This window comes from Humulus lupulus, chromosome 5 (genome assembly GCF_963169125.1).
Source record: "Humulus lupulus chromosome 5, drHumLupu1.1, whole genome shotgun sequence".
NCBI classification, from domain to species: domain Eukaryota; kingdom Viridiplantae; phylum Streptophyta; class Magnoliopsida; order Rosales; family Cannabaceae; genus Humulus; species Humulus lupulus.
Window position 1 is genome coordinate 86,583,088 of NC_084797.1, and position 23,452 is coordinate 86,606,539.

General features: G+C 35.5%; 1 protein-coding gene across 1 annotated transcript; it reads left to right on the forward strand.

Moving 5' to 3' along the window:
- Window positions 1-5,027: 5,027 nt before the first annotated feature.
- Window positions 5,028-9,260, forward strand: LOC133780489 (uncharacterized; the record flags this gene model as incomplete). Its single annotated transcript, XM_062220201.1, has 5 exons — window positions 5,028-6,389; window positions 6,759-7,011; window positions 7,453-8,086; window positions 8,219-8,987; window positions 9,123-9,260. Coding segments are annotated over exons 1-5 (3,093 nt in total), but the record flags the coding sequence as incomplete, so codon positions are not given.
- Between the last annotated feature and the right edge of the window lie 14,192 nt (window positions 9,261-23,452).

Sequence of the window (23,452 nt, forward strand, 5' to 3'; positions counted from 1 at the left end):
GTCAACAATTTAGCCCGAGAAGCATCCTCTCCATTGGAGGTAGAACCTTCCACTTCACTTGATCCATCATTATAGAAAAGGCCAGAAAAACAAATTTTTAGAGCTTATATTCATATTCCTCTTTTTCCAAGAAAATTAAAAAAATCTAAGAATGAGGAGGAAAATAAGGAGATCCTTAAAATCAATATTTCGCTTCTTAAGGAGTTCTGTACAAATAAAAGGAAACTTAAGGGTGATAAAAAGATAAGTGTGGGGGATAATGCCCTTTTATTTATCAAAGGAAGTTGTCACACAGGTGAAATGACACTGAGATGTTTACAAATCCATGCACCATTAGTAAAACTAGGTTTGATCATTGTATGATAGATTTAGGAGCACCTATTAATGTTATGTCTTATTCTATTTTTGATTCTTTAAATCATGGGCCATTAAAATAAATTGATGTTTTTCAATTAGCCAATTGCACTAATGTTTATCCCGTATGGGTGGTTGAAGATATTTTTGTGCAGGTTCTATTTGAGAGGCCATTCAAGCTCACTACGAGTACAAATTTGTATGTGAAAACAGGAACGCTGTCATCAAAAGTTGATGGTGAAGTTATAAAGTTTAATGTGTTCAATTCTATTGATAATTACAAGAGGAAGAAAGTTCTACTAAATTACCCACCATAACATTTATGACCACAACAATCAGTTGAGAAGCACTTGAGGGTGTTTCCTTTTCCTTACCTTTCGTTTTATTTCACTGAGGACAATGTATTGTTTAAGTGTGGAGAAAGGGAAAACTACTTGTTTTACCTTTATTTGTCATCTTTAGTTGTTATTTTGTGTTTGTGTTATGTTTAGTTGTTTTTACTGTCATTTTTTTAGTTTAGTTTGATTTTAGGTTATGATAAGCATGGTTAAGTTGAAAGACGTATGTTGATGATAAAACTTTTGATTGTGATGGAAATAATTCTAGGAAACTGATGAGTTCTACATAAATCTTGTTCTTAACTCTTGTTTTGATTGTTACTTAAGCTTGAGCTTAGATTTTTCAAATGATGAATACAATTTGATTTACCCTTTTATTAGAACTTGGAGAGATTTATGCATACTATCATCTATATATAGTCTCGACCACTCTAAGTACACATGATTAGGAAGATGATTAAGGCAAGTTCTTTGGACCGTTTGGGCCTTTCAAGCTTACCTAAGATATTTAATTCCTTAGTTTCACATTTTTGAGGCATAATGACTAATCTTTTTCTTTTATGAATCCAATATCTAAACCTTTGCAGCTTCAAAATTTTCTCCCTTTTTGTGACCCATTACATCATATGGCCATACATGAATGTTTATTTTTGGGGGGATGGATCTTGTAAGAAGGGAAAAATATGTATTGGTTTTTTGGGTTGTAATTTAAATGTGTATGATCTATTCTTTCTCCCAATAAAGTTAAATTGAAAAAAAAAATTGCAATGAAAAATTTGAAAAAAAAATTGCAAAAGTATAATTGTTCAGGAAATAGTAAGATCGATTTGGGAAGAGGGAAAAAGAAAGATTATGAATTTTATGGGAAGTTTGTGGGAAGATCTAAATAATAGAATAAATATAGGCTATGGTGTGATATGAGCTTAAATATATCATTTTCATCTACCTATAACCTTAACCATATATTGCAAGCTTACAAAGAACTTTTGATTCTTGTTTATGTGTGCTTATATTAGTGGATAATAATTTGTTAATGTCTATGGAGTGGATGATTTTCATGATACATACTATCTATACAAATAGATACTTCGAAACATATTTTTGCATGTATAAATTGATTGAGGTGCAAGTGAGTTGGTAAGTTTAATTCGTGATTGTACATTGAGTCGAAATTCTAAAGAATGTGGAATTCTTATTTTTCCGAAGAATTATTTGTTTGTTCAATTTTTGAGACGATCATCACTTTCAAAAAAACCATTTCTTAGGATTTTAGTTTTTATTTGTTATTTTGTTTGCTCGAGGAGAAGCAAATGTCAAGTGTGGAGGAATTTTATAAGTCACGAATTTGTCTATTTTTAATTCAATATTCTTCAATTATTATTCACTTAATTATTTTTTTATATGTTTAATTAGTTTATTTTATGTTTATATGATTTCTAAGACATTTGGGAGAAAAATAATGAATTTGAGATGTTTTACACATAATGGTTAAGCTCGCAATTACAAGTCTGAAACTTCACACTTGATTTTGGAAATTTTTCAATAATATTTTGGAAATCATTCTTGAAATACAAGTTTTAGATATTTTTTTTAGATTTCCATAGCTTTTTAAATCGTCCAATTCCGAGATATATCAAGGAACTTGTGGGTAAAATATGGTCAAAGGCTGCAACTGAAGAAAAACGAAGAAGTGGAAAGAGTGCTATGACCGCAGCCACACAAAAGAAGCCCAACGGCCGCGGCCAACAATGTCCTAGGTCGCGGCCATTGCACGCTTTTTTTTAATGGAAAAATTACGTTTCTAGGCCGCGGTGCGCAATATTAATGGATGTGGCTTGCGGCTAATTTTCAGCTTTAAATTAAATTTGAAATGTAAACTCAATGGTCTATAAAAGGGTTTAGGGTTAACTTTTAGAATATCATTATATTTTCATGGGGCTATAAAAGGAAAAGGAGAAGAAAAGACATCATTATTTACAATCTTCAATCTAGTTTTTCTTTCTTCTCTCAAACATCTTTATATTCATTTCATGTTTATGATGATGTTTATGATTATGGAGTAGTTTCTTTTAGGTTAATGGTTATTTCAAAATTGTTGACATAAAATCTTGAAAGCATTGATGATGAGGACACCAAGACCCAAGTATCAAGTCAAGTTCCAGTTGGTCCAGTGACGAGGGCACGAGCCAAGAGATTCAAGGAAGAACTTAACAGCCTAGTCCACAAAGTCCTAAAACAAGAGGAGACCGTGGTCAACATTGAAGGAGAACAAAGACTTGTCTTACTCATCAAAGTTGACTGAGTTTAGGAGCTTAATGAGTCTTTTTATTTTTAGTCACGTTTTTTTAGTCTTTGTTTAATTTGTGATAAGTCAAACATTTGACTTGTGTGAGTCCAATAGTCCTTTTGTCTTTAATTTTCGGTTTTCATGAGGAAGACAAAAGGCTTGTCTTTTATTTCGGTTTTCATTAGGAAGACAAAGGGGCTGTCCTTAATTTTTCGGTTTCATTAGGAAGACCAAGGGTCTTGTTTTCATGTAATTTTCGTCCTTATAAGGACTGCCAAAACAATGTGAAAAATCAGATTATGTTGAATGAAATTGTGAGTTTATTTCTTCTTGAGTTCTTGAAGAAACTTTTGAACTTATCAAGGAGATTCCTTGTGGCGTTCATCCTGACTTATCAAACGGATTCCATCCCCGTTTGTGGCGTCTTCCTCATACCAAGGTTCGTGCTTGGCTAAGCATTGGGTCGCGGTTCCATTCCAATCTCGTGTGTTCTTGGTGGCTGTTCCATATTTGGTGTCGGGTTTCGTCACACTTGTTGGCGTGGTTCGTATCAGTTGGTATCAGAGCTTAGGATCATCCGGTTTGGCCTATCCTTTTTTTTTTCATTTGTGTTCTATTCGTATTTCAATTTTAGGGTTTCTGAAATCAAAAAAAAAAAAAAAATCTATCTATTCGTGTTCTTGATTTTCTTAGTCTTTGTTCTTGTTTTCCTTCTAAAAATCTGAAACCATTATAGTTAATCTCTTTATTCCAGATTGTTTCTTTGTTCAAATCGTGTTCTTAATATCCTTGTTCCAATTGTTTGTTGTGAAATCAGAAACTATTCTAGAGCTTGTTGAAATCGTGAATTAGGGCTTTGAGTTTTTTTTCTCTTGTTCTAATTGTAGAATCTGAATTTTCATTGAGTTTCTAGTGCTGTTTTGTTTTGAAATCCGAATTTTGCCTTGGGTTTCTTGTTCTTGTTGTGAAATCCGAAATTGGTATTGATAATTCCCTTGTTTCAATTGTGTCCCTGGTTTCAATTGGTTCCTTTATTTATTGTGGAATCCGAGACTGTTATAGTGCCACCAATTATTTTGGTTTTGATCTTATTGTTTGAATCACAGATTGGATTTTGGGAATATTGGTTTCTGTAATTGGGATTGAGTTTTTTCTTGTTCTTGTAGTGAAATCTGAATTGAGATTGGGTTTTATCTTGTTCTTATGGTGAAATCTGAGTTGGGATTGAGTTTCACTTATTCTTATTGTTAAATCCGAAAGTGGGTTGAGTTTTCTCTTTTCTTTTTTTTGTGAAATCCGAATCTGCATTGTTTCTCTTTTCTTTTTGAGTCTCTATTGTTTCTCTTGTGAAAACTGATTCTTTTTGTTTTTGAATTGTTCCTTGTATCTGCATTTGAGAAAAAAAAAAAATAGAAAGACAGAAAGAAAGAAGAAGAAAATAAAACCAAGAAAAAAAAAAAAAAAAAAAAAAAAAAAAAAAAGAGTCTGGAAACCTCTCTTAAAATTTTTTTTGTTCTATTCTTGTTCCTTATGGTCTAGAGGCCTTTTGGCCAAAACCCCACACAAGTGTTCCAAAAATCCTCATTTTTTTCGTCATTTTCACCAGTTTTCGTCGGTGTTCGTTTGGTTGGATTTGCTGCTTGAATACTCCATATTACCGTTTCATTAGTTTTCAAAGAGCTTAAAGAAGGAAATAGAGTGGAAAAAGGCAGAGGTGTGAGCTTATTTGAGGGTAAAAGCCATCATTGAGTGCAAACACGAGTGTACTTGAGTGACCATTTTCTTTGAGTGAAACACGTGAGGGAGTGCAGTGAGGTCCTTTCTATAATTGTCTAACCTTATTGTTTTGCAGATTCTCCATCATGTCACAAAATACAGAAAGATATGCAGGCAATGACGCTCCACCACCTACAGTTCCAAATCTACAAATTGAAGCTTTAATGGGGGAGATGAGGAGGATGTTGAGGGAGGAGTGTGAGCAAATACATGAGCGGTTGGATAGGGTAGAAGAGAGGGCACAACGAAGACCAAGGAGGAATAGGGTGCACCAAAGGGAGGATGAGAATGAAGGGGATTTAGAAGGGGTAGTTTCTGATGATGAGTTTGATAGGATGTCGACGGGTAACCATAGGAGGTATGGTGGGAATAGAGAAGATAGGAACCAGGTAGATAATTATATGGGGAATATCAAAATGAGAATCCCGGCATTTCAGGGGAAGAGTGATCCTGAAGCATACCTTGAGTGGGAGAAGAAAATGGAGCTAGTTTTTGATTGTCACAACTACTCCGACATGAAGAAGGTAAAACTTGCTGCCATTGAGTTTACTGATTATGCTATTGTTTGGTGGGATCAGTTGTGCATCAACAGGAGGCGGAGTGGAGATCGCCCTATTGACACATGGGAGGCCATGAAGAGGGTGATGAGACGGCGATTTGTACCATCTCATTATTATCGAGATCTATACCTTAAGTTGCAGGGTCTTCGTCAAGGGTCCAGAAGTGTTGATGAGTATTACAAGGAGATGGAGATGGCTATGATTAGAGCCAATGTTGAAGAGGATCGGGAGGCAACCATGGCAAGGTTTTTGAATGGGTTGAACCGAGAGATTGCTGACCCAATCGAGCTACACCATTATGTGGAATTGGAGGATTTGGTTCATATGGCAATCAAAGTGGAGAGGCAGCTCAAGAAGGGTAGTTCAAGTTCGAGGTCAAGACCGAGCCCACACAATCCAAGTACAACACCTTGGAGGTCGAACTATCCAAAGAAAGAAGACCAACCCACTTCATCATCTACACCAAAACCAGCCACCACAGCCACACCACCTCAAGGTAAAACAACTCCTACTAAGTCTCATTCTAGTGAGATAAGGTGTTTCAAATGTCAGGGGAGAGGACACATTGCTAGCCAGTGTCCAAACAAGAGAGTCATGGTGATTCGAGAAAGTGGAGAGATAGATTCTGAAGATGAAGATGATCTTGCTGACATGCCACCATTGGAAGATGCTTCTGACAATGAGTATGGACCAGAATCTGGTGAGATGCTTGCACTAGTCACAAGGCGAGTCCTGAATTTGCAAGCAAAAGAAGAGGAAGAAGAGGTGCAGCGAGAGAACATCTTTCACACTCGTTGTCATGTGAGAGACAAGGTATGTAGTGTCATTATTGATGGAGGTAGTTGTACTAATGTTGCTAGTGCTTCCATGGTTGCCAAGCTGGGACTTACAACGCTTAGGCATCCTTGTCCATACAAATTGCAATGGCTGAATGATAGTGGTGAAGTGAGGGTTACAAAACAGGTGCTAGTCTCATTTCGAATTGGCAAGTATGAAGATGAGGTGTTGTGTGATGTGGTTCCCATGCAAGCTGGACACCTCCTTCTAGGAAGGCCTTGGCAATTTGATCGGCGGGTGCAGCATGACGGCTTCACCAACAAGTATTCATTCACATTCCGTCAACGAACAATCACTCTAGCGCCTTTGACACCAAAGCAAGTGTATGAAGATCAAGTGAGGTTGCAAAAATTGAGTGACAAAAAGAAAATGAGTGAGCACAAAGAGAGTGAAAAGATGAATGAGAGTAAGGAAAAAGAGAGACAAAGAGAGAAAAGTGTGGAATCAAGTGAGAGAAAACAAAATAATTTTTATGCAAAAAAAAGTGAGGTTAAGAGAGCATTGTGTACAAAACAGCCCATGATTTTACTCATGTATAAGGAGGCTCTTTTAAATACTAACCAACTTGATTCTTCGCTGCCAAGTGTTGTTGTGTCTATTTTGCAGGAATTTGAGGATGTGTTTCCTGAGAAAGTACCACATGGATTGCCACCTGTTCGAGGAATAGAACATCAAATTGATTTTGTTCCAGGTGCTTCCATCCCAAACCGACCAGCCTACAGAAGTAATCCTGATGAAACAAAGGAATTGCAAAGGCAAATTGAAGAATTGATGGAGAAAGGGCATGTGAGAGAAAGCATGAGCCCTTGTGCTGTTCCAGTGATTCTAGTTCCCAAGAAGGATGGAACATGGAGGATGTGTGTTGACTGTCGAGCCATCAACAATATAACGGTAAAATATCGACATCCCATTCCTCGTTTAGATGACATGTTAGATGAATTGCATGGTTCTTGTGTGTTTTCCAAAATTGATCTTAAAAGTGGGTATCATCAGATACGTATGAAAGAAGGGGATGAGTGGAAAACTGCTTTTAAAACTAAACATGGATTGTATGAGTGGTTAGTCATGCCTTTTGGACTAACTAATGCACCTAGCACTTTCATGCGCTTAATGAATCATGTATTGCGTGCTTTCATTGGAAAATTTGTGGTTGTGTATTTTGATGATATTCTTATTTATAGTAAGAATTTGCATGACCATGTTTTGCATTTGCATTCTGTTTTGGATGTTCTTAGGAAACAGAGTTTATATGCTAACCTCAGTAAGTGTACTTTCTGCACCGATAAGCTTGTTTTCCTAGGCTTTGTTGTAAGTGCTACAGGTATTCAGGTGGATGAAGAAAAGATCAAAGCCATCCAAGAGTGGCCGACCCCTACAACTATAGGTAATGTTAGAAGTTTTCATGGACTTGCTAGCTTCTACAGGAGGTTTGTGAAAAATTTTAGCACCATCGCCGCACCACTTACAGAAGTTATCAAAAAGAATGTGATATTTAAATGGGGCGAAGCTCAAGAGGAGGCATTTCAGCTACTGAAATACAAGCTTACTCATGCTCCTTTACTTGCTTTGCCTAACTTTTCTAACACTTTTGAAGTTGAATGTGATGCTTCTGGAATAGGTATTGGCGCTGTTCTTATGCAGGATGGGAGACCACTTGCATACTTTAGCGAAAAGCTAAGTGGGGCTGCCCTCAATTACCCCACCTATGACAAAGAATTGTATGCACTAGTGCGTGCTTTAGAAACATGGCAGCACTATTTGTGGCCAAAGGAGTTTGTGATTCGCACAGATCATGAATCCTTGAAACATTTGAAAGGCCAACACAAGCTCAACAAGAGACATGCAAGATGGGTTGAGTTCATTGAGACATTTCCTTATGTCATTCGCTATAAACAAGGTAAGGAGAATGTGGTTGCTGATGCCCTTTCTCGCAGGTATGCCCTAATCTCCACTCTTGATGCTAAATTACTTGGGTTTGAACACATAAAGGAGCTGTATTCTGCTGACCATGATTTTGGGGAAATTTATGGTGTTTGTGAAAAATCTGCTGAAGGAAAATTTTATAGGCATGAGGGTTTCTTGTTTAGGGAGCATAGGTTGTGTGTACCTAATTGTTCTTTGAGAGATTTGCTAGTTAGAGAGTCCCACGGGGGAGGGTTGATGGGACATTTTGGAGTTGCTAAGACCCTAGCTATGTTGCAAGAGCACTTCTTTTGGCCCCACATGAAACGAGATGTTGAGCGAATTTGTGGTAGGTGTGTCACTTGTAGGCAAGCTAAATCAAGAGTTCAGCCAAATGGCCTTTACACACCCCTACCTATCCCTAGTTCACCATGGGTTGACATTTCAATGGATTTTGTGTTGGGTTTACCTAGAAGTAAGCGTGGGAGGGATTCAATCTTTGTGGTTGTAGACAGATTCTCTAAGATGGCTCATTTTATTCCTTGTCATAAAACTGATGATGCCTCTAACGTTGCAGATTTGTTCTTTAGGGAGATTGTGAGATTACATGGTATGCCTAGAACAATTGTATCAGATAGGGATGCCAAGTTCTTAAGCTATTTTTGGAAAACATTGTGGGGAAAACTTGGGACAAAACTATTATTTTCTACTACTTGTCACCCTCAAACCGATGGTCAAACAGAAGTAGTTAATAGGACCCTATCCACCTTGTTGAGGGCTATCATAAGTAAAAATATTAAGACTTGGGAAGATTGTTTGCCACATGTTGAGTTTGCTTATAATCGTTCAATGCATTCTGCTACTAAATTTTCACCATTTGAAATTGTTTATGGTTTTAATCCTCTAACTCCTTTGGATTTATCACCTTTACCTGTTTCTGAGCATTTGAATTTAGATGGCGAGAAGAAGGCAGAATTTGTGAAGAAAATCCATGAGAGGGCGCGACTCAACATAGAGAGAAGGACTGAACAATACATTAAGCAAGCTAACAAGGGTCGTCATAAGCAGGTTTTTGAGCCCGGTGATTGGGTATGGTTACACATGAGGAAAGAGCGATTCCCAACACAAAGGCGTTCAAAATTGCTACCTCGAGGAGATGGTCCATTTCAAGTACTTGAAAGGATCAATGACAATGCCTACAGACTCGATTTACCAGGTGAGTATAATGTTAGTGCTACTTTTAATGTTTCTGATTTGAGTCCTTTTGATGCAGGTGACGATTTGAGGTCAAATCCTTCTAAAGAGGGGGGGAATGATGAGGACACCAAGACCCAAGTATCAAGTCAAGTTCCAGTTGGTCCAGTGACGAGGGCACGAGCCAAGAGATTCAAGGAAGAACTTAACAGCCTAGTCCACAAAGTCCTAAAACAAGAGGAGACCGTGGTCAACATTGAAGGAGAACAAAGACTTGTCTTACTCATCAAAGTTGACTGAGTTTAGGAGCTTAATGAGTCTTTTTATTTTTAGTCACGTTTTTTTAGTCTTTGTTTAATTTGTGATAAGTCAAACATTTGACTTGTGTGAGTCCAATAGTCCTTTTGTCTTTAATTTTCGGTTTTCATGAGGAAGACAAAAGGCTTGTCTTTTATTTCGGTTTTCATTAGGAAGACAAAGGGGCTGTCCTTAATTTTTCGGTTTCATTAGGAAGACCAAGGGTCTTGTTTTCATGTAATTTTCGTCCTTATAAGGACTGCCAAAACAATGTGAAAAATCAGATTATGTTGAATGAAATTGTGAGTTTATTTCTTCTTGAGTTCTTGAAGAAACTTTTGAACTTATCAAGGAGATTCCTTGTGGCGTTCATCCTGACTTATCAAACGGATTCCATCCCCGTTTGTGGCGTCTTCCTCATACCAAGGTTCGTGCTTGGCTAAGCATTGGGTCGCGGTTCCATTCCAATCTCGTGTGTTCTTGGTGGCTGTTCCATATTTGGTGTCGGGTTTCGTCACACTTGTTGGCGTGGTTCGTATCAATTGATGAATTGTATTCCTTATATTCCCTTGTATTAAATTGTTTCTATTCTTCTAATTGAATACTATGAATCTTGTTATATCTTCTTTAGACGGCCGCTAATTAGGGTGTTGCATTGTTCTATTATCATCTTAGGATTGCTATTCACCTAATAGTCTAGGGTTCTAAGTAGAGTGATAAATTTCAATTAAGTATTTTGACAGGCATTTTAATTGTAATGGAGTATAGAACCTAGTGTAAAATCCACCTACTCAAGAAGGGTAATATCATATGTTTACCACCTAGGGTATTTCAATAAATTTACATATATATGAGTGTAGGTATGTATAGGGCTGACTAGGCAAATTGATTTTTTTTTATTTTTATTTGAATGAGTGTGGTATTATTATTGTTATGAGCCCAATAACAATAATGTTAGTGTATTCTTGATAATAGAATGGTGACAAATAAATTATTGGGAATCTAGGCATTAGTATATTGCCTAGCGAAATAGTTGGAATAATAATTTTGAATTTATTTGTTGAATATTTTTTTATGCTATGGTTATTATTGCGCATAAATAATAGCAATATTGTGTGATTTTATTTTGGGCTCTTATTTTTTAAAATAAGATTCTTATTATTATTATGGATACAGTAATAATAATTTGGCAGAGGTTAATTATACGATGATATGGTAACATACATAATATAATTAATTTATTTGAATATGTATTTTGAATGTTTAGTTTTTGAATTAATGTGAAAATACATTAGGATGATTGTGGTCTTTTTTTTATTAGAGAAATCCCTAATTTAGAATAACCAAGAAAGAAAAGTTTTTCTTTATTAGGAATCCCAAAATTCTTGACCTAGGCTCACAGTAAAACAGAGATAACTGAAGTTTTAGGAGTTCAATTTTGATGAAATTAATACAATTAGAAAGCTAATTAAAATATCTGCAACTTTTGTGAAATAGACATTTTCCTAAAAGGCGACAAATAAGAATCAAAATAAGGGCCCAAGTTACGGGATATTTGGCTTGCGAGATTATTTTAGGGTTTTGATTTAGGGTAAGAATATAAGGAGAAAAATGAATATTGGGGATTCATTGTTTCTTGGGGCTGCGAAAATATAGAGAGGAAAAGAAGAGAAGAGCTAGTGGAAGGAGATGAAAAAGTAGAATTAAAAAATTTAGAGAGAGAAAGTGATAGAATTTTCAGTTTGTGAGTGTTTGGGAGTGCTTGGTATTCATTGAAGTTGTTAGAATACCTTAGCAGACCCTAACAATCGATTTGGATGTAAGGAAACAGTAAAGAGGGGCTGAAACAAAAATTTACATTTTTAAACTCCATTTTTTCCGGTACACCGGTGTTGGGGAAGACGACATTATTCCGACCATTGTTTTAATGTCCCGAATTTACTGTTAAGGCTAAGTGCCTGGACTACTGTGCCTGGAGGGCATAATAGGATATACATGTTGAATTAATTGAATAAATGTCTGACTACGTGGCATACATAATTTACATGATAATATGGATTTAAATGCATGTTTATGGGTATTAAATACACATGTGAGCCACTTCTTGATAATAAGGGCATATTTGTCAGTTTTTTAGTTTTTGAATATTTTTTAAGCTAAATCACGATTTGTATAATTATGCATTCAAAACAATTTTATCTTAAATAATGGGATCCCATGCATTAATTTTAATTCATTAAATGTGTCTTTTATGTCATAAAGAAGTTAATGTTTTAAAACAAACTTGTAAGTTATGTCTCTAGAAATCGGAGCGTTGCACCTAGGTTAAATGAATTGGATGATAAATGAATTTGTTACCTATATTAAATTGTTTCCACTTAATGTAATGCTTTTCTTGAGTTAAATAGATAGCATGATCAATGTGTTTATTGCTTGGTAAAAAGGATTAATTAATGAGCGCTTAGTTGTAATTAATTATAATAGGGAAACTGGAATAATTGACTGCTTAAGTGTTATTTGTAGGGTTAATAGTCTTTTACGTCATTGTTGATTGTTGAAGGTAGAGAATAATACTTAATTGTTCATTAAAATCGTATTACTAATTATTCTTTTTTTATTACTTAATTTATGTTATTAAATATTGAAACAAAATCCCCTATTTAATTCTTATTTTATTTTGAATTTAGTGAGTAATAACAAATAAATATAATTAAATTTGGTACAACATACCACACACATCAAGAAGTAAAGAATGAGATGACTTAGTTCCACCATACTGATGTGAGTGGTACTCAATAGAAGAAGTTGTTTGATAACATGGGTCAAGATGTGAAGGAGTACAAGACTTCGATGGGGTGGTGCATCGATGATATAAAACGAGAAACTTGACACTTTTTGGGAGAATGTCAAGTAATGACTATAACTAAAGTGTTTCTTGGGAGGCAACCCAAGCACTTTACTTTAAAAGGTTTATTTATGTTTTAGTTTCATGTTCAAAAAAAGGAGAAAAAAGAAAAAAAATTGCATTTTATTTGTTTTTCAATTTTTAACTTTGTTTGTGTTTTTCTTGCTTAGTTTTTGTTCTATGAGATCCACCTCCAATCAATATCAAGCTACACAGGACACCAATAAATTTCCATATGTTGAGGATGCTTAATTTTCAGGGAGTTTTTCTTGTATCTTTTTCTTAGTTTTTATCTTTCTTGGTTTTATTTATTTATTTTGTTAGTGTTTTCTTATCTCCCACTGCAGACAATGTTCTTAATAAGTTTATTTTTTTTTGGGGGGGGGGGGGGGGGGGGGGGGGGTAGATTACATTTTTGTGACTTATTTAGTTTGTGTCTTATTTTGTTTTGTGTTGTTTTTATTTATTTTAGTTTCTGTTTAGTTTGTTTAAGTTGTTAATTGGGCCTGATTAAATCAAGATTAATCGTTGATGATGAGAATTTGATTATAATTAAGATAATTTTGAGAAAATGATATATAATACATGAAATTGTGTGCTTAACTCTTGTGTGATTATTGCGTGAACTTTATTTTTCAATTCTAATGTCGCACATACTTGAAATCACCCAGTTATTAGTATTTAGAGAAGGTTTATGCTTGAAGCTAAATTTGATGAATTTCTATCCATAGATACCTATTTCGAGCCTAAAAATATTTTTCTTTTTTTAACTATGCGGGACACTTTAGTCTAAACACTTGATAAAATTCTTTCTTTAGTCTAGAATAAGAGAATTGTTGTTCTCTGTGATTAGAAAAAGAAAAAGAAGTGTTTTGGAAAAAAAGGAAAAGTAGTGACTTTTCTTGTAAAAGAAAATACATTATTGAATGAAACAAGTTTTGGGGAGTGTTACTTAATTGAAAAAAAAGGTGAAATTTATGAAGAAAGAAGAAAGAATGGGTATTGAAGGAGAATTCTTTTTAAGAGGTTGTTTGAATGGTTTATGTGTTTATGGTGTGAATTAAGCTTAAATTTATTTTCTCATCCACCTTAACCTAAATCATTCATTACAAGCCTAATAAGTCCTACTTATCTTTGATTTTGTGTTTGTCTATATTTGTCACGTCCTGCGTTTCAAGTACCTTGAAACGACTCGGGTCGGGATTATTTTCCCCGAGTTAAGAATATTATCTTAAATAATATTATATTTGTTTGAAATTTATTTCCATGAGTTATTGCTAGCCAAATTATGAATTTTGTGTTTAAAAGTCAAGATAAGACTTTCGGTCTTGGATCGACACAAAAACCCTAATCAGGTAAAAATCTCGAAAAATAAGATGAAAAACTATGGCAACTATATTTTGGGCATAAAATACATTCATAAAAATTAATGTTTGGTCAAAAGTAATAACCTAAGAGAAAATGGAAATTTGGATTTTTCTTCTTAAGAAATATTTATTAACCATTATAAAAAAAATATATGTATATAAATAAAACATAAATAAAATAAAAGGTGGTCGGCCATGTGAGGGAAGAATTTAGGTAGACCAAATTATTTTAAGTTTAATCCCATTTCAAATATTAGGGTTAATGGCATTAAGTGGATAGTAAAACACTCAAGTGTTTTAAGATATTTTAGAGTAGTCTGAAACCTTCTAACCATCCCCGAAACCGACCACTCTCTCTCTCAATCACTCTCATCGTTTTTTGAAACTCTCTCTTAAGTTTTCTCTCCATTTTCAACCTCAAGAACACTAAGAAGGCTTGGAAGCTTAAGCTTTGGTCTAGGAAGGGTTTCCCTATGGTAAAGTTTCGAAAAGCTAGATTTTTCTAAAGTTTTAACCATATATTTTTCAATAGCTTATTATATATGTTGTTGGGGAGTTGGTTGAGGTTTTGAAAGGGTTTTGAAGGATCCAAACCTAAGGCAAGAACAACAAGATGTAAACAATTTACTTTTTAGGGTTGTTATTGTATGGTTTTATTTTCAAGCATTATTTTGTATATTTAATGCTTAAAGTTTCTTATTGGTGATGTAATAAGGCTATGGTAGTTGTTCAATAATTTGTAGGATGCTTGTGTGTTCATTTTTGAAAATAGGGACCAAAATCCCTATATTTTGAGAAAATAATTAATGGAATTAATTTTCTAGTAAGTAAACTTGATTAATTGACTTTGGAAAAATTAACTAGTCAAGATGAGAAATTTTTAACTGTTTTCCTAATTAAGATAAAATAAGGGTATTTTCTAAAATCTGTTTTTAGAGATTAAAACCTCAAGAAAAATAAAAGGAAAATTAAGAGTTTATTTTGTTGAAAAATAATTATGGAATTTAATTAGTATTTTCTTGATATAATATCGGCTAAAATCTTCTATATATTTAACTAAGTTGTTGAAAGTACGGGTTAATAGCGATACCTTTAAAGAATAAGATTTTTAGCGGATTGTGGGAAAATACTATTGTGATACCCGACACCATAGGATAGGTCTCCCCGAGACTTAGGGTTTAGTCTCAAATTTTTTAGTATGAATTTCTTGAATGGATTTAAAACCAAATAAGGATCTTTAATCCTTACAAATGATTTTAAAAATGACCAAACTGCCCAAAATGATAATAATGAATTTGAATGCCATGATTAATCCGAGTATACTGTATGGATAATTAAAGTAGTTGCTAAGCATAACTAGACTATACATTGGAGGGTGAAATCCTGCTGAGAGCTAAGGACTCCAAGCAAGTCAACTTCTATTGTGTGGCTGCAACATGGAACGACTATTGCATTGTATGTTAGTATAGAGACACATGAACATATATACACTGTCGTAGAACCTTTTCTTAGAGAAGTTAGTCTAGTTGGTGTTGATTCACCTGCAGATATCCGTCATATTCTACAAGACTGATCCCCGTCACTCTGCTTGATTTTATTATGTCCAGTTCATTCTGCGACGAATGGCCAAGAGGTGAGGATTTCCGGTTTAAACCTAGGGGCGCCAAAATGAATGGGACCTAGGGGCCCTCATGCTTACTTAATGTAACGACCCAAATTTACTAATAAGGCTTATGGGCCTTGATTAGTGTGCCGGGAGGGCATAACTGGATTATATGTGAATTAAGGGATTAAAAGCATGTTATATGATTATTTGAATATCTGTGATGCATGACTATGTGTACTAGTATGCATGTAGGCCCTGATTAGGTTAGAAGGGCATATTCGTAATTTTGGCCCTTTGAGGGCATAACTGTATATATTTGTGATAAATTATCGAGACCACATTATTATGTGGATATATTTGTAATCTGTGACTTGAGGCGATCTTAGTGAGCAGTTTAGCGAAAAAGTCACGACGGGGATTTATACCCGGCTCGGGGCGAGCCTGGGGTATTTCTGGAAATTTAGAGAATATATTGGGGTCTATTTTGATATTGAGGAATATAATTGGTGATTAGTTAGGTGCCGGGAAGTAAGTGGAAAATATTAGAGACATTCGGGGAATTAGCGGGAATTGGGAGTAATGACCAAAATGCCCCTAGGAGGTTTAAAAGCTTAGTTATAAAGGGGAGGGAAAATTGGTCATTTGGTTTATAAGGGATAAGTATTACTAGACTTTATACCTTAGTGGAATGTGTAGAAGGCAGTAGAGGTCTGAAGAAAAGAAAGAGAAAAGAAGGAAGGGAAAAGTAGGGGTTTTCTCTCAACGGTTTAGGCTTCTCACCACCAATTCTTGAGGTTTCTTGGAGCTAAAACTCAAAGAGAGTTTGGGCAGGAGCTTGAGGCTAGGTTCCCTGGTTTGGTTTGAAGAATTGGCAGGGGATACTCATCATTTGAGGTAAGGTCTTGAGGTTGTAACTCAGTTCCTAGTTCTTAGTATTGATATGGATTTTCAGTTGAGTTTTGATGGGGAATTCTAGGGAGTTGAGGCTGAAGCTTTGAGGAGGTGAAGACTAAGCTAGTGTGGAGGATAACCTAGGTTGAGCTCATCCATCAAAGGTAATAAACTCTGGTTTAAGTTCTGTGATTTCAGTTGTTCTTCTTGTTGAGCTTTTAGGTTCTAGGTACAACTATGGTGGTTTCCTTGATTTGGGGTGCATGTGGTTGAGTTTTGTATGGTTGAGACTTATGGGATGAGTTGAGGATGTTGAGAGGCTTGCTTTGAAGTTTGGTTGATGTTTGATTGAGTTTTGGAAAGGTTTGGCTCGAGGAAATTCGAAGAGGAGAAAACTGGGTAGTGTCTGGCTGTGACTAGCGCTGTAGTGCTAGCCTTAGGGCGCTATAGCGCTAGGCTTGGGCGTCTAGGAACCTGAGGGCTTTGTTTGTAGCGCTGTAGCGCTACCCTAATCCCAGAAAGGGGTTTTTCGGTTATTTCTTAGGGTTTTTGCCCGGGGGCTCGGGGTTTGAACCCACCACCCCATTTGGTGGAATTGGGGCTTCCCGAGGGCTCGGGATTGGTCCCGAGGCTAGGTTTTGGATTTGAGGTTTGGTGATGGTTCTGATCTATGGCTGTGACGAGGTGTACACTAGGGCTCAGACGGGATCGTGCCTGAGGATCAAATTGAACAAAGCTAGCGAAATCTAAAGGTAAGAAAACTACACTCGGTTATGTGTTTGTGATGGGACTAAGAGCTCCCTATATCTGTATAAGGTCATAGATGGTATGATGCCATGGGACATGTGATAAATGGCCTAAGGGTGCCGTAAATAATACTTGCGCACAGAGCGCGGCTCGGCCACTGGTAGCTGAGGACAGCTTAATATTCACTGAGCTCGGTTTAAGCGGGCTGGAGTTAGTGGGATAAATAGAGGGTGCGGCCTAAGGGTGCTAACTCTAGTTATCATATGTGAATTGATTATTGATATGAAATAATATACTTGGTATGCTGAATACTTGATTAACATGAATGCTTAGACTGTTGAGTACATGCTTATGCGGTATGAGTTATCTAATTGTCTGCTGAATGATTATGCTTTGTTATTGTGTTTCTTGCTAGGCCTTGGCTCACGGGTGCTACGTGGTGCAGGTAAAGGCAAGGGCAAGTTGGACCTGTCCTAAGAGGGAGAGCTTCGGGGCTGAATGTACATAATTAGCTGATCGGCCGCCACGACCGAGGAGTGGCACAGGACTAGAAAAGCTTTATTGTCTGTTTTGCCTTAGAGCGACTAATAATTGTATTTTCATCCTAGAATTTTGTAAACTGTCTTTTAACTTTACTACTTTTGGGATCCCTTATAAAGAAAATGTTTGTTTATACGAAATGAAGCTTTTGAGACCAAAATCTTTTAACCCTAGTTCAACTGTAGTTTCGATGACACATATAAATTTAAATGACTTGGTTAGCAAGTCTTGCACTTTAATAAACACACAGTGTAACGGTCTTGGCTACCTACCCAGGGCGTTACAACTTGGTATCAGAGCGTCCTAGGTTTAAGGGTTCCTGAAGACTGGCTAGACATGGACATTTGTCGCAAAAGACAAGCTCGACTCAAGGTTTGGTAATTATGTATACATGAATATATGTTTAAATGATTTGAATGGAATATGATTGTTGATATTTGCTTGATTAATAGGGAACATGAGATACTGATAGGGTCTGGCCCTTGACTATTGCATGATGATATTGAGGCATGCTTATCAGCACTGCTATGCATGTAAATGAAAATATTTGGATAATTGGATGAACTGTTATATTTTGGTTGTTTGTGAATGTTTGGGGTTCTAATGGTGGATCATGGAAAGATTATTACCTTGTCATCATAGTCTGACTGCCGAGTCGTTGATTGCAGATTGACTTGGATAATTATGCATCCAAGAAAATCTACGCGACTAGCTAGCATCAGGTCTGAGACTAGAGATGATGATCAGGGCCAAACCCCTCCGCCAGTCCCTGAGAACTGGCAGCAACTTATGGTAGACATGCAAGCTCGGCTTCAGAGCCAGGATGAACAAATTCGAATTCTGCGACAGCAGGCTCCATCAGGGAGTGCTGCCCCTATTGTGCCACCTGCAGTGGTACCAACGGTACAGTCAGTGGAGGTTGGCAACAGATGTGAGCCATTGTATGAGCAGTTCAGGAAACAACAGCCCCCGATCTTTGAGGGAGGATCTGATCCACTGAAGGCCAAATAGTGGATGACTATGATTACTACCATTCTGGACTTTATGAGGGTAGAGGGACATGACAGAGTTGCCTGTGCCACATATATGCTGAGAGAGGATGCCCAAATCTGGTGGGAAGTGGCATCACAGACCAGAGATGTTACTGCTTTGACTTGGGAAGGATTCAAGGACCTATTCAGTCAGAGGTACTATAATGTTGCCATCAGGGCAGCGAAGGTAAATGAGTTTGTGGGGCTGGTTCAGGGCAAAAGTCATGATAAGACTTTCGGTCTTGAACCAACACAAAAACCGTTATCGGATAAAAATCTCGGAAAATAATATGAAAATCTATGGCCAATATATTTTGGGCATAAAATACATTCATAAAAATTTAAGTTTGGTAGAAAATAATAAACCTAAGGGAAAATGGAAATTTTAGGGCATTTTGTGTTAAATGCTTAATTTTACTGAATAGGGGAATTTTATTCCATGAATGGACCTTAGGCTAAAATTTATTTTGTGATCAAGTAAATTAACTGTGAGAGACATTTAACTTAATTATTATGTGTTAAGTTTTGTTTTTAAAACTTAATAAGAGTGAAAAAGGTTATAGGAAGTCAAATTGGATTTTTCTTCTTAGGAAATATTTATTAACCTTTATATATATATAAAAAAAAAATATGATCACATATATAAAATAAGTAGTGGCCGACCATGTGATGGAGTTAATAGGGTTGACCAATTTTTTTTAATTTAATCCCAATTTAAATTTAAGGGTTAAGGCATCAAGTGGAGGGTAAAAACACTCAAGTGTAAGATATTTTTTTTAGTTGATATGCTCTTCTAACCCTCCCCAACCGACCCCACTCTCTCTCACTTTCACTCTCATCTTTTTTGAAAACTCTCTCTCAAGTTTTCTCTCCATCTTCAACCTCAAGAACACTAAGAAGGCTTGGAAGCATTAAGCTTTGGTCTAGGAAGGGTTTCACTAAGGTAAAGTTTTAAAAAACTTGCCTTTGTAAAGTTATTAACCATAGGTCTTTCAATAGCTAACTATATATGTTGTTGGGGGGAGTTGGTTAATGTATTGAAAACGTTTTGAAGGACTCAAAGCTAGTAGGAACATCAAAAACCTAGAGCAAGAACAACAAGAGGTAAAAAGTTTACTTTTTATGGTTGTTATTGTATGGTTTTTATATTTAAGCATTATTTTGTATATTTAATGCTTAAAGTTTCTTATTGGTGATGTATAAGGCAATGGTTGTTGCTCAATAATTTTTTTGATGCTTGTGTGTTGATTTTTGAAAATAGGTACCAAAATCCCTAAGGGTTTTGGTGAGAACCCTAAAACAAAATACAAGTTTCGAGCTGTGACTTCCAAGGGGTCAAGCATCTACTATATATTGATTTTGTAAAATTTAATTTTACTGTGATGTTGTTGAGATTGAGTATATAATATTGAGCTTTTGAAACACTTAAAAATGAGTTAGTTATGCTATTTCAAAGTTTAGGTAAAAAAAACTGTTTTTTCATATTCTTAATTTCGGGACCAAGTTTGGACAACTACTGTATAGGGCAAACGAACCTAGTTTTTTCTTAAATAAGGTGCACATAATTTTGGCATCTCCTAGTATTCCACTGTAAAATTTGGTAACAAAATACTGAACGGTTTGGAAGTTATTAAGTGCCAAAGTTTGGAAAAATTAAGGACTTGAAAATAAGGTCATTTTTACCTCATTGTTGGAAAATAATTTCACCAATAAAAAATGCTCCTTTTGACCTAAGATTTTACAAATACCTTAATGGCATACCAAAAATGGAATTGGGAAGTTTTGGTAACACTTGGGTAAGTAAATTTCAAGTTATGTCCTTACAAAGTATGTATTTAGAAATGTGAAAAATAGGTTTTCACACTTGGTGTAAAAATTAGATTTTGGAACAGAAGGTAAAAAGTAATATTTTTCTTATTGCAAGATAAAAACTTGGTAAATCTTGAAAACATATTTTGAGCTAAAATACCACTTTGAGTTTAGTGAGAATTATTTTTATTCTTTCTAAAAATAAAAGAATTTATTTATTAATAAGTGAATATATTAAAATAGAACTACACCAAATACCCATTTTCATAACACATAAATATAATACTAATGAAAGTATTATGGAAAATATTATATATGTGGAAAATGAAAAAGGCGGTAATTTTTTGGGAGACCGACACTTATACATTTTTTTCAGAAAAAATCCTTCCAATTTTAGACTCACCATTTTCTTCTTCGGCTAAGCACAGTCCGAACTCTATCCAGCTTCGGTTTTATCATCCCTGCTTCAAATCTGAGCTCAAATCTCCTCCATCCCTCATATCTCCTCCACTTCTCTCTCGTCTTTCTCTATCTCTCTTTCAATAGGTTTCCATTCGTTGGGTTGTTTCACTCCTTCTCTTCAGTCTTGGCAAGCTAGGTAAGGATATATAGTTTTTGGTGTTATTGGAAGAATTAACCTCAAAAGTTATCAGCATTTTCAAAATTAATTGTGGGTTTTGCAGATTGTTGGAAATTTTTCAATATCAGAGGCTAGAGTTCACTGAAATGATGAAACGAACATCAACCGCAAAAGTATGGGATGTCAAATCAGAGCAAGAGGAGCACTCTCTTTCACTTTCTCATAGTTCCTCTCCATCACTCTCTGATTAAGAACATACCACGACTCAAAGAGTCGCTGATTCAGTTACTGGTTCTCAAGGATTTCATTTGTTCAAGCAACTAAATGAGACTCCAAGCAATGGTAAATCTCATAATGCTTCAAGTAGACAGAAAGAGTTGATTAACGCTGTCCAAAGGACTCAAAAAGATCACCTTTTGGGGGAATGTCAATCCTAGACAAATGGTCACATGGGTAGAAATAACACGCACTTTTCAACTATAGAATAGAAGCTCTTGGATGCAGGGTCAAATCAGAGCCCGGTAAATTTCACTAGGCATTTAGTGTTCTTGTGCTCTCATAGCTATGTTATATATTTTCTTGTGTCTACTTCTAACTTATTTTTCTAGATTAGTTCTGCTTTTGATATACTCCCTTTGTCCATAGATTGGTGCGGAGGTCCGAGGGAAAATTGATGGAGCATTCGACTCGGGTTATTTAATGACTGCAACTGTTAATGGAAAGCTATTCAGAGGAGTCTTGTTTGCACAAGTAAGCTTCAAAAACCCAGTGCCAGTTATATAATGTGCTCAAAGTTTGAATATGGGCAAGCTAAAAATCATTTTCTATTTGCTTTAGAATTTTTTAAAGCAGGGACTTGGAGCCTTTCCCAGAGGACCAGTTCTCACTCAAAATCCACACTTGGCTGCAACTCAGCCATTTCCAAGCTCGGCTCATGGTGAACCACGCTTTAGGCTTTTCCAGCAGTCGATGAAGAACACAAGTCCAAGATCTGCTCAAAGCTTCCAGCCAACTCATCAAATGGCTAGGCCATTTCCTGTAGTGAGATCCACTCCTTCTTTTGCCCAAAGAACCAACCCTTAGAAGTGATCTTCAAGGTGTGGTTTTAACACTAGGAGGGCCTGGAAGCAGCCAACATTAGGTGAAATTTTTCATCTTTTTTGCTTCATTCAAGTTTTGTAAATCATGAAATGCTTAGATTGTTACCACTTTAATTAATTTTAATTTTTTTTTAAAAAAATATTGCTATCCATGTCAGAGGCTAGAGTTCACTGGAATGATGAAACGATGTTTATGTTTTTTCAACTTTACCAGTTTATGTTTATGTTTTATCGAGTTTTTATTTTGAGTTTTTCATCTTTCAGACTTTTTATGTTTTTTTTGTTTTATCAACTTTACCATTTTATTTTGAGTTTTTATTTGCGCATTTACCAGTTTATGTTTAAAGATCATATTTTGATTGCTATTTTGAAATGTTCTTGAGACAAGATACTTTGATTTATTTTTCGCTCTGAAATATACTGGTATAAATGTTGGGAAAGTTGGATTAGATCAGAGAGGCTTTAGTAGTTGCATATAATATTCTCTAATTGTTCTTAGATTGCTTTCAAGATCATATCTTTAGTCAATTTTATGGGGTCCATTGCCACATAAACAATCACTGATCATCTTTAGTTTTGCACACTCTAATATTTTGGTCTCCTATCACCATAGAAAACATGTTTAGACAACTTAGCTTACTTGGGATTAGAATGGAATCAAATTATTTCCATGTTGTTTTTTTGGCATGTTTTGAATTGAGCCAAGAATTGCTAGCAGCCCTAGTTGGAAAGGAAAAGAATAAAAATGAAAGATGCTTGTTGCTTGTTCCAATGTATATAATATATATGATAAAATGTATTTGATATAGATTGAAAAATTATGGACAATCTTATTGATATAACCCATGCTGTGACTATGAGGACCACCACACTTGTTGTTTTGCTTATCTTTCTACTTTCTCTTAATTCCATCCTATAATGAAAAAACTGTCCTGCAGTCTTGGAGAGTCTTTTTAATGCTATATATTGTACATTAGATAGCCTACCCTGAAGAAGCAGTACATGGAATAATATGCAAGGAGAATGAGTCAAATCTCAATCAAGATATTGATTAAATATCTTTTTGATATATAGTTCATAGAGTAATTTATTAAAACATGTAGAGCCAAGACTAGAGATCACAACAACTTGCATAAACACAATTTGATCCAAAGAAACAGTCACAAGAACAAACCAGGTAGAAGAAACACACAAGAAATCAAACCAGTTAAAACACAACACCAAGAATTACGTGGTCCTAATTAGAGTCAAAACTTAGAACTCTAAGCTACATCCACGGGCAGCCACGTTTATTAGAACTTCCTTCTTCTTTCAGTACAAATCTCTCTTCT